This window comes from Lupinus angustifolius, chromosome LG19, assembly GCF_001865875.1.
Source record: "Lupinus angustifolius cultivar Tanjil chromosome LG19, LupAngTanjil_v1.0, whole genome shotgun sequence".
Classification (NCBI taxonomy): Eukaryota; Viridiplantae; Streptophyta; class Magnoliopsida; order Fabales; family Fabaceae; genus Lupinus; species Lupinus angustifolius.
In genome coordinates, this window is record NC_032027.1 from 5,109,215 (window position 1) to 5,129,607 (window position 20,393).

At 35.5% G+C, this 20,393-nt stretch overlaps 2 protein-coding genes across 2 annotated transcripts; one reads left to right on the forward strand and one right to left on the reverse strand.

Annotated features, from left to right (window-relative positions):
• Window positions 3,790-7,967, forward strand: LOC109334890. The gene is made up of 3 exons (XM_019570882.1): window positions 3,790-5,020; window positions 5,701-5,893; window positions 7,239-7,967. Exons 1-3 carry the CDS (start codon window positions 4,196-4,198, stop codon window positions 7,748-7,750), a joined length of 1,530 nt encoding a protein of 509 aa, XP_019426427.1. The 5' UTR covers window positions 3,790-4,195; the 3' UTR covers window positions 7,751-7,967.
• LOC109333933 lies at window positions 17,358-19,730 on the reverse strand. The gene is made up of 2 exons (XM_019569512.1): window positions 18,298-19,730; window positions 17,358-18,234 (listed from the first exon to the last, which is right to left on the reverse strand). Exons 1-2 carry the CDS (start codon window positions 19,728-19,730, stop codon window positions 17,358-17,360), a joined length of 2,310 nt encoding a protein of 769 aa, XP_019425057.1.

Genomic DNA, 20,393 nt, shown 5'->3' on the forward strand with positions numbered 1-20,393 from the left:
AGTACATGTTAACTCCTATTCTTTGTGTGGAGTGTAAATTGGCTTTGTTTGGATTTAGTGCAAGCGTGCAGTGACACTTGTACGACCAAAACTCCAATAGAACTACATACTCTAGTCCAGGGATATAGTATGGGAGGAACAAACATCCTATCTATTAATAGTTGTATTTTTAATAGAAAAAAATATTATTTTGTTACGTATAAAGGATAAAATGTCTTATCATATTATATTTTTGTTTATTTTTTTGTAATATTTATCTCTCAATTAATGGAGAATATCCTTATTCATATAGAAGGGAAGAGATGATGACATATGTTCTTCCAAAAAAAAATAATGTAAATTCTCACTTATTTTTAAATAAACAAAATTATAAATCATCAAAACCAATCTATGTATCACATTCCAATTCTAAAAAGTCCAATATCAAAGATGATTAAATTCCAACTCAAATACCGACCAAAGTCCAAATATTATTACTGTAAATAAACTAGAGTTTGAAAGTTGAAATCAAAAACTTTACACAAAAAGTAAGCAAAAATCCATATACCATACAATGGAGTGGGTCACGCGTCACTCTTCCCAAAGCTAGACAATCCCTGTGTATATTTTTGTTTTAACTTTTAACAGTTCAAAAACATAGATATAGAAGTGTGGTACACTTGACCAATCTCAAAGTTTGAAGAATTTACTACTATTTTGTGTCAACTAGGGTGTATAGTTTTTTGAAATTTAAATTAAAGGTGAAGTGGAAATGGAAAAGGACTGAACCTGCTAAATTGGGGTGAAAAAATAAAAGGAAAAAAAATGGTGCAGGATCCGCTGTACAATCTCAAAAGTTAATGATGATCGAGAGATCTAGCCACGATTTAAAGAGAGGTTAATAAAAAGATAAACATTCTCAAATATGCATGGATGCCACTTAAGATTTTGTAGGTAAGTGGGAAAATATCCGGGATCAGACTTATAAATTTTAAACAAATTGGAAGAGCTAAATAAAATTGAGTTCTCACTATTTATATAATGAATTTAATTATGTAGTATTTTTATCATAAAAACTGAAGAAAAATGTCTCATACGTAATCATGAACATAAGATATATTACTTTTTCGGACAGTTATTTATTGAAGGTTTAAGTCCAAGACATTATGTTGTGTCATTTTTTAAAAGCTTTTTTGGTACACAAAAAAAGCTTTTAACTATATAAATTATATTATAATTTAAATTTTTTAGCTTGAAATCTATTTTATTAAGGTTTATGAAATATTCAGCTCGTTAGCTTACATAACTTATTCATTTCTTAAATATACTAAATAAAATCGTGCACATTGTTTACAAGTCTCAAAAAAGATAAATATTTCAGGGCATAAAAAGATTCCAATATATCTATCACATTTGATTAGTAGTCATAACATAATATAAATACTTGCACCTTGCATAATATAAACATTTACATATTTAAATCTTCTGTGTTGCAGCTTTTCTATCAAAAAAAGCTCTAACGAGTTAAAAAAAATGCAAATTTAATATATATATATATATATATATAACATAAATTCATTCATAAAAAACGTGAGCAGAAGTCAAATGTGCAATACATGCTTGCTTTCATATAGTAAAAAAATCTAGATGCAATTAATAGAGAGCATGACATTAATGTTCGAGCCAGTTTCATATATAGAAGAGAATCAAGATTATGTTAAATAGGGAAAACGTGACAGTAAGCAGGGAAATTTTGTATTTGTAGAGCAAAGAAAACATAATATTATACACTATAGAGTATATAGTATAGACGCCCCCACATGCATAGTTCTGGTATATTTTTACGGTCAAATATGCAGCGCTGGTTAACATATTGGAATAATTAATGGTTTTTAACACATGCAAGCCTACAAGATTTATACACTGGATATCATATTTTATATCAGTTATGATAAATGTGAGTGATATAAATTTCACATCGAGGAGCTTACTATATCAATATTTTGGGTTAAGATTTTGTGCTGGTTTCACTTGAATTAAAATCTTCTCAAACACTGGAATATGAGATGAAGGGGAATTTTATAAGTTGTATAATTATTTAATTAATAATTTGGATCAACGAAAAAAAATTGGTGCTACATATCACCATCTTTATCAGTGTTGTAATCTACAATATTAGAGAAAATCTGCATTCATTTTACTAATTTTAATTCTTGTTTGAACAGAACAGGTAATTGCAAATTTGCTTGATTGTTAGGAATAAACTTAAATAAAATAACTCTCAAACCAAAATGAATAAAAATAAAATTTTGAGTTAAGATGTGATAGTTTATGTTTATAACAACATTCTTCTTTTATTCATCCATTAAAGAGTAATCAGGTGTGTATGTCAAATCTCTCTTAAATCTTGGTCCAATTTAGTTTAGAGAAAAAAAATTCATGCATATTTAAGACTCCAAAGATTTATCATTCATTAATCTTATTTTTACAACAAGATTGAATAATATATATGATTAAAAATAAATATCTGTTATAAAGATGCAAACAAATTACTATAGCTTGCAAATGGTATTTTAAATGTAAAAGTAATGAGTAATGATCTTTTTTATTAATGGAGATGTAAATATTATAAAAAATAAAGGAAAAAATAATATGGTAATATATTTTTATTATTTTATGTATCATGAAATAATAATTTTATTATTGAAAAATAGAAATATAATCAAGTAATCGTTTTTGGAGAGATATATGTTGGTTAAGTAATGTACTCTTCTCAATTAGACTTATCAAAGTGAGAGAGATATGTGAAATCTGTTTCAAGGTTGGGGCAGAACAGGTAACACCATCACCAGGGTCTCATTGTACTGTAATGCGTGACAATTGTACCCATCTTGTTTCTCAGTGACCACATCATACTCATCTACTAACCACAGCCGTAACAAAATGAAGAATCAATGTTACTTTTACCGCAGAGTTTTTTACATTTTACAGAATAGCACCTAAAAGTTGTTCTCTTATTTTTTAACCTTGTATAATTCTCATTCGTAAAGATTGGATACAAATATTGACATATGACATTTTTTTAATAGTCTTAAATTTTAATTATTTTAAATAAAAAATATCAACAGTTATCAAAAAATTTTTACCTCATATTTCCATATCGGAGATGATAGTCTAATTTTTATATGTAATCAATAAGGTATTAAAGTTCTATCTTAAAATCAATTGTCAATTTGAGGAGTTGTTCAACAAATATTTAAATTATTTTTGAGATAATGAGTTATGTAATGTCTGACTTACTTCCCAACATGTCCCTCCCTAGAAGCCTATTGGACCAGATGAAGAGTTATATTTGGTCTATGACTGAAAGTCATCTTTTGGTCATTATAATGGGAAGACCTAACTCTGATATTTTATTAAAGTTTTATATCAAAATCAATTGACAATAAAATGAATAATACAATATATATTTAAATCCATCTTTGAGATAATGAGGTATGAGATGTGAGATTTACTTCATAATATAATACATTGATCGAGTAATATAAGAATGTACTGTATTCATAATAATTTGATCAAATATCAAAGATTCAATTCTTAAAAATAAAACTGGTTGGGATGAGATAGTAAAAGAAACTCCAAAAAAGTAATTATTTTGTTAGCTATTGGATAAACAATCTAATTTGAACCCAAGAGAGTGACAAAGTTCTTCTATATATATAGTACATCCTCGAATATTTGAAATAATGTCGATAGATCTATACATTTCATTATATTTAAGTTATCGAGCATTGATATTTGTAAGCATTCTCGGTTAGACCAGTAGTGAAGACACAAAGCGTCCTTCTGCAGTCCTACGGTGAGACTCTAGCTAGAACACAACACCCCTATAATTTGCATTGCAGCCAGATTTTAATATAAGTTATTTTGTCTCCCACAATTATTTTATAATAATTATTATCTTATAATAATTCATTTATCACGTACCCTCTTAAATTGCCTCGGTATTTTAACCCAGATATCTAGATTTGAATGAGGAACTCTCCTCTTTATTTCCCTTCCTCTCCATAGGGTATACCTTCAATAGAGCATCATCATCATTATTTGTACCCAAAACTTTAGTACTTCACTCTCTCCCTTTTCAACAACACTCTTTGAAACCTCTTCAACATTGTTTCGTTCTTCATTTTAACATTTTCTCCTTTAACTTTTTTTTATGATGGCTCAGAAATACTTACATGAGTTACTTGAGGAGGATCAAGAACCGTTCTTTCTAAACAAGTACATTTCCGAAAAGCGTAGCCAAATCAAAACTCAAATTTCCCCACGAAAAAAACACAAACCACTTCAACATAACTCAAATTTCCCCACGAATCTATGCAAAAACGTGTGCCTTTTCTCATTTCCAGATACAACAACCCCAGACCTCAGAAAATCACCACTCTTCGAATTTCAATCCCCTTCAGCAACAAAAACCAAAAGCCCCATCAAGTTCCACATCCCTTCTCGAACCGCGAATCTTCTCCTTGAAGCAGCTCTTAAGATTCAAAAGCACTCTTCCAAAACCAAAACCCAAAACAAAAGCAATGGTTTTGGGCTATTGGGGTCTTTGTTCAAGAGACTAACACATCGAAACCAGAAAAGAAAGGAAATTGAGGGTAGTCATGTAAATTTATCTGTGAAGGATATTTTGAAGTGGGAATCTAGAAAAAACTCAAATGGGTGCATGAAAGAGCAAGAAAATTTGGATTTTTGCAATGGAAGAAGGAGTGCTGTTTGGTCAGAGAGTAATGAAGATAAATCTTTGGACATGGAAACATCGAGTAGCAGCAGCAGTAGGCACTGTGATGATGATTCTGAGTTACAAGAGATTGAGTTTGTAACAAATCAGAAACATGATATAGAATGTGTTTGCTTTCATGATATCAATGGCTTCTGTAATAGCCCTTTCCGTTTTGTTCTTCAGAGAAGCCCCTCTTCCGACCGCCACACGCCGGATCTACCATCGCCGGCACAGTCACCGGGCCGCCACATAAAAGAGGTTTGTCATTTTGATATATACTTTTTAATTTTCAATTTTTGGTATTTTTTAATTTTGAATGAAGTTATAGCCTCCAATTGTTTCTGAATTTTTTTGTTAGATAATTAACATTATTAGATTAGGCATGTGGAGGGTCACATATGTCAATTTCATGATTTTGTTATCCTGAATTATTATAATTGTACTTTTAGATCGTGTCTCTTTCACTCTCTTTTGAACTTTAGTGGATTGTTTTCGGTTAATTATTACTTTCTTAAAAGATGACAAATTATGTTTTGTTTGTTCTGCTGTTTTTTTTTGTCATTTGACCGACACTGCGGATTTACTAGAAGATTGTTTCTCATTTGTATTTTTGTTAACTAAATTAGATTATTAGTTGGACCATCTAGCAAAAAAGCAGAAACAATAAGGAGTCAATAACAATGCAATCATGAAAATGGTGTAGTTTTAGCGTGTTTAGTATAATTGAAGAATCATATTATGATTTTTAGAGAAAAATATATCTATTAATCAGGCAAGAGATTTTTTATATTGTCGCCGTATAACTTACCATTTATATCTAATTATTATTGACTCTTAAATATAAACAATACAAATGAAAGAACGATGTACTACAACAATATTTTTTTCCAGATTTAGGACAATATTCTAATGAACTTTTTTTGTATGGATTTTAATAGGACAAAGAAAGTAATGGAGGAGAAGAGGAGGAAGAGGATAAGGAACAGTGTAGTCCAGTGTGTGTTTTGGATCCACCCTTCGAGGACGATGACGAAGGGCAAGGAAACGAAGAAGAAGAAGAAAATGATGATGATGATGATGATGATGATGAGGAAAGTTCTGATTTGAGGTGCAGCTATGCCATTATGCAGAGTATGTTACAAATTATTTATTGTTGCACCGTTCTATGTATCTTGTATTGTCGTTTTCCACCAAGTTGTTTGTCTATTACAATAAGAGGGACTAATTGCTAATAGAATCATACTAATTACTCTTCAATTTTGTTATATCGCTTACAAAATCTTGTTACTACTATTGAAAGAAAGTAAGAAATGAACAGTTAAATGGTCAAATGTCTTCAAAAAAATAGGTAGAAGGATTAGCATAAGATGGGTTTTATTGGTTGATTTGAAGACTTTATTTGGAGTTAAAGAGTATAGCTTATGACCAACGTTCATCATAATTGGTAGAGGAGTGGACATCTTAAGCATGATTCACGGGTTCGATCTTCGTCGTGTGTATGGAAACGATTTTGTTGATAAAAAAATTCATTTCGATGATTGGTACACCTAAGAAGGATTAGCTTGTCGACTATTGCTCGTGCAGAAAAAAACAACTTACTAAATCAATGAAAATAGTTTATAAAAATAGCTTATTCCTTTAATATAACCTTTTTTAAGCATATTTCAATTAGATTATTAAAAGAAGCTTATGAAAATAAGTGATTTTAGTTCATGTTGAAAAAACATGTTAAAGAAGCACTTGATTAAGCTATTTACCAAGCAATTTCTTCTTTTTTGTGGGTGATAGTGATTGTGCTCCATATTGAATAGTGCTATCTATGTTGGTTCAATCATATTACAATTGCTCAACATCCAAACTGCATTTTCCATTCAATGCGGACTTGTACTACTCTTTAGTTTACAGATACACATAGGCCATTCTGTTACAAATAAATTTGAATGGGAGCCACAAATTTTCATGTTAGGAGAAATGTCTTAACTTGGATACTTCCATTTAATATGTTGGATAACATTTCAGCATTGTTACTCTTTTCAGGTTTCATAAATTTTTGTGGTACTTTACTACTTTTTGGTTGTTGATAACTCTTCCTTACTGAACAATTTAATTTCACTAGGTGAACAATTGGTGGAACCCATTTGAGCAATTGATATTGCTCTACATATATATACACATTGCATTTTAACTATGGATTTATTACAAGTACACAATATAGGCACATATTAAAGAATAACATTATTCTGGTAGCTTGAAGAAAACAATGATTTGTTTTCATTATTAAGTTGCTTACAAAATATTAACAATGATTTCCTAAAGAATAACATTAATTTCTTTTCAATATTCTTTATACTAGCTTCTGAATCTTATAGAACCATTTTGTACTTGTTGTCTTTATGGCACTCTGATGTTTGCATTGTTTGAATAAGAACAAGGTATTTTGCATACTGATTTTGTTTTCTTTGTATTAATTTTACAGGAGCTAAGCAACAACTATTGTACAAGCTTCATAGATTCGAGAAACTTGCAGAGTTAGATCCAGTAGAACTTGAGAAAAGAATGCTCGAGGACGAAGGTGAAGCATTTATGGAAGAGGATGATGATCATGACGACGAGGATAGTGAAGCATCATATAAAGAAAATGAGTTTATAGAACTAGTTTTTGAATCTATGTGCCATTCAAGTGTCCATGACAAAGGGCAAATCCCACAGGAACTTAAGAAACTGGTTTCGGATCTCATCGCGGAGGAATATAGAGAACTTAATTCCTTAGAAAATAAGGAGATGGTGATAAGAAGGGTATGCAAGAGGCTAGAATTATGGAAAGAAGTGGAGTGTAACACAATTGATATGATGATAGAAGAGGACTTCTCTAGAGAGAATGGTGAGTGGAAGAAAAATATGGTGCAAGTAAAAGAGATGGCTGGTGAGCTTGAACTTGCTATTTTTGGATTTCTAGTGGATGAATTTTCAGAAGAACTAGTATGTTAATGTGGCTAAATTTTGTTGTGAAATGTTATCTTTATTCTTTTTTCTTAGAAGAGTAGAGTCTAACCTGCAAATCTGCAATGTATTGGAATAGGGTAGTTAGGGAAAAAAGTGACTCAAGGATAATGTGGGTATGTACATGACTCTTGTATGTAGCTGGCTGAGGATGCTGTAATTTACCTATCTTAATTAGATAGTATGAATTTTACACTCCATTATCCTATCATCCCATATTTGTGACAAAGATAGTAGAAGAGTCGCACTCCGAATCATGTCCCATATCTTGTCCGGTCCTAATAAAAATATAATATATCAATTAAAAAATTTAAGTATTTATTATTATTGTAGTTTTTGCTTCATTATTATTAAGGCAGAACATAATTTGTGACAGCTAATATTTGTCTAGTGCACAAGTACTGAATTAGATTCTTATAAACTAGTGTAAGTGCATGACATTTCACTAAAAAAAAGTATTTGTGTTTGGAAGGATATGCCAAAATGCTAGATTAAAATTTTTTGTATACTATCAATCCTGAAGTTTATTTATGTGTTGAGATGTCTTGAATTTGTCATCCAACCTGAAATATAACCCAACCCAAAAACGTGGATCTTGGAATTTAGAGGGGAGGAAAAATTGGAGGTATGTGAGAGCAGATGGCCAGGGCCAATAAGACCACATTGTTTTTACCGTGTAAAATTGACCGGAATTGACTAGGTTTTTGGATTAATATAAAGGAAAAAGTTTATAAACCCAATAAATTTTATGTCTTCCGAAAATAAAGTAGTTAAAATATATATTTTTTGTTTTTAATTACTCTTTAAACTTTAACTGTTAGTAAAATTATTTTCTACACAAAAATAATATTAAATTACTAATTATGAGAAAAAAATTTATATACATTTTATTTTAACTTCCACTGTCAAGGACAATTTTAATTTTTTATATACTATTATTATTGCGTTGCTCCTTTTTTGGTATAACCCTCTCACCATTGTCTCTCTTTAACTCGAAATCGATCTACTATCATTTTCTTATTCGACTTTTATTTTGAAGGCAATAATTTCATCTAATTACTAGTATTAACTAACATGTATTATTGTAGCGTTGACTTATTGCTACTTTTGTGAATCAGATATGATTGGTTTTCTTATTGACTTAATAGTAAATTAACATTATATTTATACATGAACCAATTTGATCAAACCCCTTAATATATAAAATATAAAAGATAATTACAAAGAAATATAATTCATCATAATGGCAAAAGGATACACCTTATCAGATTTTCTTCCACTTTTGTGAGATTAGGTTTACTCATCTTGAATCTATTCTTTTACATATAAAATATGAAATATAAAATAGAAAAGCCCTTATATATATGTTAAGTTTTACTTTGTCTTTATTTTCTTGTGCTCACCGTAACACAATATATGCCTTCGGCTCTCATTGGATTCCTTGGGCTTCTCCATAAGTATGGGGTATAAGAGTCGGGGACATTAGGGTAAAATAAGGAACTTTGGTTGTCGGCAGAGAATAGTTTGAGGACATTTGACATTGACTAATCAATCTAATCTTATGTTATTTTCTTTTCCAATGTCATTTTAGAATCAAATTTGCATCTTTGGTTTGTGGGATTTCCTTTTTCCTTTTCCAAGTTGTGTTTATTCATTCTTGGTGCTTTCTGTGATTATGCTTTTTATTTGCCAGTGATCTATCACTATCGTTCGCGAATGGTAGAATTGGAGCACTATCATCAAGAAAAGAAATGATGATGTAAATTACGGTCTAGTGAATTAAATACCAAAATCAATATACCTTAGTAATGGTTAGATATTTTATATAACGGCAAGTGTACCGTATTATACAAGTAATAAAATCCGATAAAGTATTGAGATATCGTCCTCAGGGAGCGGAGTGGATTTACACTAATTCCTACAAGAATCAACTGAGCAACTATGTACAAGATTTGGTTGGTAAATTTGCATTGGTTTTTAGAAATAATCAAATTTAAATAACAATTGAATATATTAAAATAAAAGGGTTGAGATCGGAACTCATCATTTTTCCCCTTTTGACATCCATGGATTCAATTCCTAATAATTTGTGAAGTTACTGAATTTGATGCACATTTTTCATAAATCAATTACATCAGTCCCCTGATTGTAACATTCTTAGGTAATCACTCAATTACCAATTCCTTGGATAATCGGATGATTAACTAGCATTAAAATCAAATATAAAAACAATTCCTACATCATTGTCCATCCCTAGATCAATTATGTAGCAAGAAAGATAATCCACATCCAGTATCAAGTTTAACTTCCCAGTTAAACTTGAACCTTAAATCATGAATTCAGTAGCTAATTGAAATCAATCAATAAACAAGGGATAAACTTTCCAAAATCAAACAACGTTAATATAGAATTGAATCCAGAAGTACAAAAGGTAAGAAGATTACATTTCGATTCCCAACTACGAAGAACTAGCCACTCATCCTTGCCATTACAACACTCTGATCATGAGAAATACAAAGAATCATGTGAAGTAGAATCGTTTCCACGATTTCTATCCCATTTTCTCTATATTTCGTCCAAGATTTTCTTCAGAAGTGTGTTGATAACTCCCATCCCCTTTTCTAGAACTGCCTATTTCATGCCTAACTACTACACTCTCACTCAAGCTAGGGATTCTCACTTGAGCGAGAGAAGATGACTTTCCACGCCTGACCACCTCGCCCGGGCGAGAGAAGATGACATTTCCTACTTGATCACCTCGCCTGAGCGAGGCTCTCTCGCTTGGGCGAGGCTCCCTCGTTTCGGCGAGGGAGAAACAGTAAGTTTAGCTGGTTTTGGTCTTGAATAGTGCATGGGCGACAGTCCCTCGCTTGAGCGATCATTCCCTCGCTTGGGCGAGGCTTATGCTGTTCAAAACCTTAATCTTCTCTTTTTTCCTCCTTTATTCATCATATCTTCACCTACAAACAACTACAATTGCTTAAATTCCTAAACAATACAAAATTACTAGATTATTGAGAATTGTATGCAATTACATCATAAATTCACACAAAGTACCTCTAAATCATATACATTTCATTAACATTTTGGCACTTAACAAATATCCTCCAACCTAGAATCTTGCTTGTCCTCAAGCAAAGTAACACAATATAAATCAATTTAATACATCTGGTTTTCAAAACAATTATTCATTCAATCATGACACCGACTAAATTCACTTAGTAGTTCACAGAGACCTGTTTCATGATCAATCATAGTGGACCAAGTTCCAACTAATAATAGAATGCAATACAGTTCAAGTTCAAAAAGAATAGCAAGAATAACTACTTAGTTATATCAAAGGAACTCTCTTAATCTCACGAGTTATGTGTTTCACTCATCTCTTTGCTGGACCTAATATAATTTGACTTTGCCTTTCAGTTTAGTTATGTCATGTACACATGTTCAATCAAGGATCTCAAGGGCTTGCCATATGGTTGTAATGAGGCTTGGTTACAAAGAAACTTTGTTTTTCTGGGATACAAAGAAGGAGGTAGACCATTAGTGCATACTCCAATTTCCTTCACTTATTCACTTTGAAGTCCATTTTCTACTTTCTTTCGCCAAATCATCACTTATGTTACTAACCATTTTGATTCTCCTTCTTCAATTGACTCTCTCTTTTGAGTCTTCACTTATTTTAGCATGATTCACATTTTTTTTCTTCATGGCCTCATGCTCATCATTCACACATAATTGAAGAAGGAGAATTTCCGATTCACATTCCAACTCACACACATAAATCACAATTTCGTCCCTTTCCCAACATAACAATTGAAAACCATATGCACTAATGATCTTTCTCCATGGGTATGGGGATTGATGTATTTACTTGTTGCTTGGGTGCATGATTTTGAAAAAGAAAGTTTTAGCTCAAAGGGCTACAAAGAATTAGATTCATGATTCATAGGGGTTGGCTTTCTGGCTGTAGCTTAACTCTCCTAAAGTAGGCCTTAATCATTTCCTTGATATTCCATGCTTAACGACAATTGACACAAAAATCAGGCAAAACTAATTAAAAAAATCTAGCAAAGTCACTCACCTGTGTTTGAGGTGCACTCACTCACCCTGTTATAATCTTTTGTCCTTTGCCTAACTGCTCATTATTCAACCTATTCGATTTGTGTCTGAATCAACATCCACATCCCGAAAACAGTCAAACTCAGAACCCTAATCAATCTCAATCACAGAATCTTATCAAATTTTAATTCATATGTCTCTAGCACAACTACACAATTGGACTCAGTAAACAAATTTAAACTAGACATATTTTCATTGACTATATTTGCTACTTAACTTGAATAACAGACAATCAAACATAAAGTACATAACGAAATTACGCCTACTTCCTAAACATACATATTACACTTACATCTTACACATTGATCCTAAGCATACATCCTAAACTACAAAGCATAAATAACAAAACAAGTAAGAGGAACCAGTTTTAGCCCAAAGGCTCATCAGAGTATGAACTCCATATCATCATCTTCATCATTATCGCCCTCTACAGCTGGACCATCTCCAGTAGTCCCATATCTAGTGGTTTCGGAAGGTCCTGCCCCCTCTAGAAAGATAGGCCTGACCCCAGGCCAAGGGAACTGTTGGGTGAAAGTGTCTGCGGAACCCCAGAATTGGGTCCCAAGACTCAAATGCTGGAAAGTAGCATACAGTCCTTGCTGCTGATACACCTGTCCTTGTCTCAGGATGTCATTTTGGAGCTCTATGTGCTTCATATGCAATCTGAGCTGTTGAAGCTGATCCTGAGTAGTTCCCTAATAAGGTGCTGAGGGAGGCATTTCTGACTGTGGAGGTGGGAATGATGGATGTGGAGGTGACTGTGGAGGGTGAGAACTGTCACCATGCTGTACTCCAGCCTCTTCTTTGCAGTTCTAATGGATGTACTGCATCGTGATCAGGGGTTTGATCTTCTCAGTTCTGTTCACCTGAACCCCTTGCTGAGCACAGAGTTCAGTGATCAATGACGGGAACCCCAAAGAACCCTTCTTACCTTCTTTTACGACTACATTGTATATTTCCATGACGATTATCTTGGCTACATCAATCGTCATACCCTTTATGATTGCATAAATGATGTAACAATCAACAAGGGGCAATGATGACATGTGACTGTTTGGAATCACGTTGTGCAGCAAGAATATCATCCAGACTTGGGCCAGGACAATCATATGCTTCCAGTAAATCCGGAGGGGTAGTCCCTCAGAATTGGTGCTAAATGACCGTCCAAGTACACACAGTTGCGCAACAGTGTCCCGAAGACTGAACATACCATCAGCTTGAGTAGCAAAAAGCTGACACAATTCCCCATCCCGTGCTTCAAAAGGATTGTTCAGCAAATCATTGACAGGTCTCTGTCAAACAGGATAGTCTTACCCCGGACCCAGGATTTATATGTGAATTCTTCTCCCTCTAGTGGGTAGGCATTGGCATAGAATCCACGAACGACATCTGGGTCGAACTTGTCATTCGGGGTTGCCACTGCCCACCACTTCAACACAGTCAAAGGTACTGTAAAAACGGGATATTCATCCGTTTCTAATTGTACCTTCCTCTCAGGAACGAAAACCCAATTGAGGAGTAGGGTATGTCGTTCCTGTTTCCCCTTTTTCTTGAACAAAGTCCGGTCATATTCAGATGCCTGTGAAGTTGAAGTTCCTCTCAACTTCTTGGGAGGGGTATTCTTGTTAGCCACAGATTTTTTTCTCCTGTAAAGCACATTGAACAATTTAATCACACATGAATATCAGAGTTACGAGCCAAACTGGGGTTTCCATTCAGAAACCCTTTTTCTTTTGACAATGCTACTCATGTTTTCAGGATATAATGCGCAATACAACAATAAACATCAAGAACAACTAATTAATCCTAGATGTGCCTAGAATAAGTAAATCTTAATGCAATGCACAAATGAGAATGTGATGAAATGAAAAGTGTACTTACAATCCGCTCATGATGCTTGCTAATATGTTAAAAAATAAATGATGAAAGATTCTAAATCTTGGAGAGGGCACGAACTTGGGGGTTTGTGTGTGATTTCTTTGCAATGGGGTGTGAGGGAATGAACCCCACAACCCCCTTTTAAAACAAAACCCGTGACCTCTCGCCCTGGCGAGGTGCTCTCGCTTGAGCGAGACTAAGAACTGAAGAGTTTGTAACCTCTCGCCCGGGTGAGGACCACTCGCTTGGGTGAGGTTCTAGAACTGGAGGGCTTGTCATTCTCGCTTGAGCGAGAATACCTCGCTTGGGCGAGAGTGAGACAGAGAGCAACCCAAATTAATTGCACTTAAGCGAGGTTGTATCGCTTGGGCGAGAGGTTTGACACTGAAACACAACCTTCCTCGCCTACGCGAGGGAGTTCTCGCTTGGGCGATAAATGCCCAGATTTCAAACTCCTATACTTGTTTTTTTTACAACACTATTGCAAACATAAAGTAAATTGGATTGCCTTCCAGTTAGCGTTTGTTTAACGTCATTAGCTCGACGCCTATTTTTCTATGCATTCTCCAAGTTGATGATTGTGGTGAGCCGCTCGATGTCACCACCCAGATACGGTTTCAGTCTTTGCCCATTGACTGTCCATCTTCGCTGAGAGACTAGATCTTGTAGCTCGATTGCTCCATGCGATTTCAGTTCTTTGATTAGGAAGGGTCCTGACCATTTGGATTTTAGCTTTCCCAGAAACAGTTTCATCTAGGAGTTGAAAAGAAGCACACTTTGACCCACTCGGAAGTCCTTTTTGCGGATTTTCCGGTCATGATACACTTTGACCTTCTCCTTGTACAACTTGGAGGACTCATATGCAGTGAGTCTCATTTCCTCCAATTGTTGTAGCTGCACTTTCCTACGATCACCTGCTGCTTTTGGGTCCAGATTGAAGAATTTGTGTGCCCAATATGCTTTGTATTCGAGTTCCACTGGTAGATGACATGCTTTCCCATAGACTAGCTGAAATGGGGATAATCCAGTAGGGGCTTTGAAAGTTGTTCTATACGCCCACAGTGCATCATCTAATCGAAGAAACCAATCCTTTCTTGTGGTTGACACAATTTTCTCAAGGATTTTCTTGATCTCTCTGTTAGATACTTCTGCTTGACCATTTGTTTGCGGATGATAAAGAGATGCAACTTTGTGTCGGACTCCATAGTGTTGAAGGACCTTCTCCAATTGTGAGTTGCAGAAGTGTGAGCCTCCATCACTGATCAGAACCCGAGGTGTGCCAAACCGACTGAATATGTTTCTCTTTAGGAATTTGACCACGGTTTTAGCATCATCTTTTTGGGAAGCTACAGCTTCCACCCACTTGGACACATAATCCACCGCCACTAGAATGTATACTTGTGAGCATGATGGTGGAAATGGTCCCATAAAATCAATTCCCCAACAATCAAACACTTCCACTTCTTGCACATTGGTTAATGGCATCTCATTCCTCTATGAGATCCCGCCTGATCTCTGGAAATTATCACATTGCTGTGAATAATAATGTGCATCCCTGAACACCAAAGGCTAGTAGAAACCAGATTGTAGGACTTTTGTAGATGTCCTTTCTCCGTTAAAGTGTCCTCCGTATGGCGAACTGTGACAATGCCATAGGATACTCTTGGCTTCTTCTGTGGATATACATCTCCTAAAAAATCCATCCGATCCAGTCTTTAAAAGATGAGGGTCATCCTACACAAACTGACGGAACTCTCGCAAGAACTTTTTCTTTTGGTGCCAAGTCAACTCCTCGGGAATTACCCTTGCAGCTTTAAAATTAGCCATGTCAGCAAACCATGGCCTTTCTTGAACGAGGAGAAGCTTCTCATCAGGGAACTCCTCCACCACCTCTGATTCCCTCTCTGTTAACTCTTGATTGACCAACCTTGATAGATGATCTACTACACAGTTTTCGCTCCCTTTTTTGTCCTTGATCACCAAGTCGAATTCCTACAATAACAATACCCAACGCAACAATCTCGGTTTGGAATCCGATTTGGTTAGTAAATATTTAATGACAGCATGATCAGTAAAAATAATAACTTTAGAGCCAATCAAGTAGGATCTAAATTTTTCCAGTGCATACACTATAGCTAGTAATTCTTTTTCTGTGGTGGCATAATTGATTTGTGCCTCATTTAATACCTTACTAGCATAGTGTATAACATGGAAAACTTTAGCCTTTCTCTGTCCTAGTACCGCCCCGACAGCATAATCACTAACATCACACATTAGTTCAAAATCACGATGCCAATCGGGTGCTACTATAAAAAGAGCAGAAATTAATTTTTGCTTTAAGGTTTCAAAAGAATTTGCACACTCAGTATCAAAATTAAAAACAGTATCTTTGTTGAGAGGATTACTTAGTGGTTTTGCAATTTTTGAAAAGTCTTTTATAAACCTCCTATAAAAACCTACATGTCCAAGGAAACTTCGAATTCCCTTGACATTGAGTGGTGGTGGGAGGTCTTTGATTACCTCAATATTTGCTTTATCAACTTCAATACCTCGGGAAGAGATCTTGTGACCCAAGACCACTCCCTCAGTCACCATGAAGTGACACTTCCCCCAGTTCAGTACCAGATTAGTTGTAACACATTGCTGCAGCACGATGCCCAAATTTTCCAAACAACTATTGAATGACGACCCGAAAACCGAGAAGTCATCCATGAAAACCTCAATACATTTTTCTACAAGATCATAAAAATAGCTAGCATGCACCGTTAGAATGTTGCTGGTGCATTGCACAGTCCAAATGGCATCTTTCTGTATGCAAAGACACCAAAAGGACATGTAAAAGCTGTTTTCTCTTGATTTTGGGGATCCACAATGATCTGGTTGTAACCAGAATACCCATCCAGAAAGCATTAGAATGCTTGTCCAGCCAATCTCTCAATACACATGCGCCAACCAGTGACTGTTCTGGTTGGAATTAGCTCATCTTTGTCATTCTTAACCACAGTCATACACCCTTTCTTTGGGCCACTTGAACCGGACTCACCCAAGTACTATCAGATATGGGATAAATCATCCCAGCATCCAAGAGTTTCATCACCTCCTTCTTGACCACTTCCTTCATAGTAGGATTCAGACGTCTCTGAGGTTGTGCAATCGATTTGTAATCCGCTTCCATGTGGATTTTATGCATAGAATAAGATGGACTGATCCCATGTAAATCCGTCAATGCCCACCCTATTGCTCCTGCATTTTTCTTCAGCACCTCAATTAATTGTTGTTCTTCATCAGGTGATAGGGCACTACTGATTATAACCGGTTTCTGACTTCCATCCTCTAGGAACACATACTTCAAATGTGAAGGAGGTAATTTTAACTCTACTTTCGGAACCTCATCTTTCTCCTCTTTAACTAGTTCCTCAATGAGAGTTTGCTCAGATTTACCATTTCGAGGTGTGTCCAACTCTGCCATACATGTTTTGATCAACTAGTCTTCTTCACTAATGTTCCCTTCTATCTCCTTAATCAGTACTTTCTCCAATGGGCTTCTGCTACTCAAGTGAATATTATCGAGCATCAATAAGTCCTCAATAACATCCACTCAAAAACATTGGTGTTTGTCTTTCGGGTGCTGCATTGCTTCAAATACATTGAAGTTCACTTCCTGATCCTGCACCCTTACCTTCAGTTTTCCATCATCAACATCAATAATGACCCTTGCAGTCTTCATAAAGGGTCTGCCCAAAATCAATGGGACCTTAGTGTCCTCCTCCATATCCATGATGACAAAGTCAACAAGGAATACTAATTCATCCACCTTTACTAGAACATCCTCAACAAATCCATAAGGATACTTCACTGATCTGTCAGCAAGTTGCAGAGTCATCCTACTAGGCTTGATTTCTAGCTCTCCAATCCTCTTCAGCTTGGATAAAGGCATCAAGTTTATGTTGGCACCCAAATCAAGCAGTGCCTTTCTCACTGATAGTTCACCGATTGTGACTAGTATTGTGAAGCTGCCTGGATCTTTAGTCTTTTCAGGCAAAGACTTCTGGATTATAGCACTGCACCCAGCTTCCAATGTCACTGTTTCTTCTGACAACTTCCTCTTCTTTGTCAACAGATCCTTCATAAATTTTGCATAGATGGGCATCTGTTCCGTTTCCTCCATGAAGGAAATGTTGATCTGTAGGTTCTTGAATATATCCAAGAACCTAGTATACTGTCTTTCCTTATCCTTTTTGAAAGGTTTCTTTGGATAAGGAAGATCCTTCAACTGAGGCAGATCACTCTTCCACTTGTCCTCTTTCTCCCTTATCACATCTTCAGCATTAGCCACTCCTTTCTCACTATCCACTACATCACCCTTTTCAGTTTCTCTGACTGTCTTCTGTCTTTTCTCAACCCCGGTTTCTCTCAAAACCTCTTCTTCAACCGCTAGATTCTCACCAATACCCTTTCTAATAACCTTGCCACTCCTTGTAGTGATGGATTTTCAATGTTCTTTGGGGTTGGTCTGGGTATTAGCTGAGAACTATTGCCGATCTGCATTCTGTTCTGCCATTTGCTTGGCCAATTGACCCACCTGAGTCTCCAAATTTCTGATAGATGCATCTGTATTTTTCTGATTAGAAATGGAGACTTGCATGAATTTTTCTAGTGTCTCTTCCAATTTTGTCTGTCTTTCATGCAAAGGTGGATGTGTACCCTGTTGATATGATGGTTGGAATGGTGGTTGCCTGTTTGATGGCCCTGTTTCTTGCCTCCACCCATAATTATGATTCTGGTTTGGATTTCCCCTCCAATCCTGTGAGAACTGATTGTTGTATGGAGGGTTGTTGGGGACATTACCCTGTCGGGGTTGGTTAGTAACATACTGAACCTCTTCCTTGGGTGTGGTGGTAGGCATTGGGCAGTGACCAGTGGGATGTTCACGTCCACAAAACTCACTCCGCAACACTTCTTGATGAATCAGAGGAGTCTGTATTGCATTAAGCTGTTGAGGTAGCTTAGACATCTGTTTGGTTAGTGCTTCTATTTGTTGAGTCAAGATCTTATTCTGTGCCAAGATAGCATCTGACGTTTGCAAGTCAAGCACCCCTTTCTTCTGTACTGACCTTCGATTATGTTGCGTCTGCCTATCTGTTGATGATAAGGCAGTTATGATTCTCGTGGCTTGTTCTGCATCCACAACCATCATTGTTCCACCTGCCGCTGCATCTAGAATCATCTTAGTTTCAGGCTTTAATCCATTACAGAAGATGTTCAACTGATCCACATCCTCAAAATCCAGATTCTGGCATTTTCTGAGTAACACCTGAAAATGCTCCCAGGCTTCATAGAAGGCTTTGTCAGCCCCTTGCCTGAAGGTTGATATCTCAAACTTCGCATGTACATACCGAGCTGGTGGAAAGAATCTTGTTAAGAACTTGGACTCCAAGTCACTCCAACTCGTAAAGCTCTGAGTTGGATGAGATTTCAACCACTCTCTAGCTTCACCCAACAGAGAGAATGGGAATATCATCATATAAGCAGCTTCCCGTTGAGCATCATTATAACCCATTGTGGCCACCAATTCATAGAAATTATCGAGATGTGCATAAGGATCTTCATAGTCTTTCCCCGTAAACTGGTGAGCACTGACCAGATTCAGATAGACGGGCTTGATCTCCACAGTCTTATCCGTGTGTAGGATCACGATGCTTGAGTAGTGCCTTGGGCCCTGGTACATGGTATAATCGCCTAAAGTCCTCCTTGGAGGATTAGGCCTTGGGTTATTCCCAATGGCATTTTGCATATTTTCCATTTGGATTGACCGGGGCTCTGAATCTTCAGACTGTTCAGAGCTACACTGTGCTTCCTCAATGCCTTGCTTCTTCTTTTCTTTCGCTTTCTTACGATTTCTCTTTGTTGACTTCTCAATCTCAGGATTGTACTCTAATTGCTCGTCAGTAGCTTTACCTCGCAAAAGCATAAATAAGAAAACTACGGCAAAGGTTAGCACAAGGGTTAGCTATACAAAGATATAAAATTAAAGAATAACTATGTGCAACTCTCAATCAAATTTATAAAGAACTAATATAAATCGCTCGATGCTCCCCGGCAGTGGCGCAAAAAACTTGTTAGATATTTTATGTAACGACAAGTGTACCGTATCATACAAGTAAAGTACCAAGATATCGTCCTCAGGGAGCGGAGTGGATTTACACTAATTCTTACAAGAATCAATTGAGCAACTATGTAAAAGATTTGGTTGGTAAATTTGCATTGGTTTTTAGAAATAATCAAATTTAAATAACAATTGAATATATTAAAATAAAAGGGTTAGGATCTAAACTCATCATTTTTTCCCTTTTGACATCCATGGATTCAATTCCTAATAATTTGTGAAGTTACTGAATTTGATGCACATTTTTCATAAATCAATTACATCAGTCCCCTGATTGTAACATTCTTAGGTAATCACTCAATTATCAATTCCTTGGATAATCAGATGATTAACTATTATTAAAATCAAATATAAAAATAATTCCTACATCATTGTCCATCCCTAGATCAATTATGTAGCAAGAAAGATAATCCACATCCGGTATCAAGTTTAACTTCCCAGTTAAACTTGAACCTTAAATCATGAATT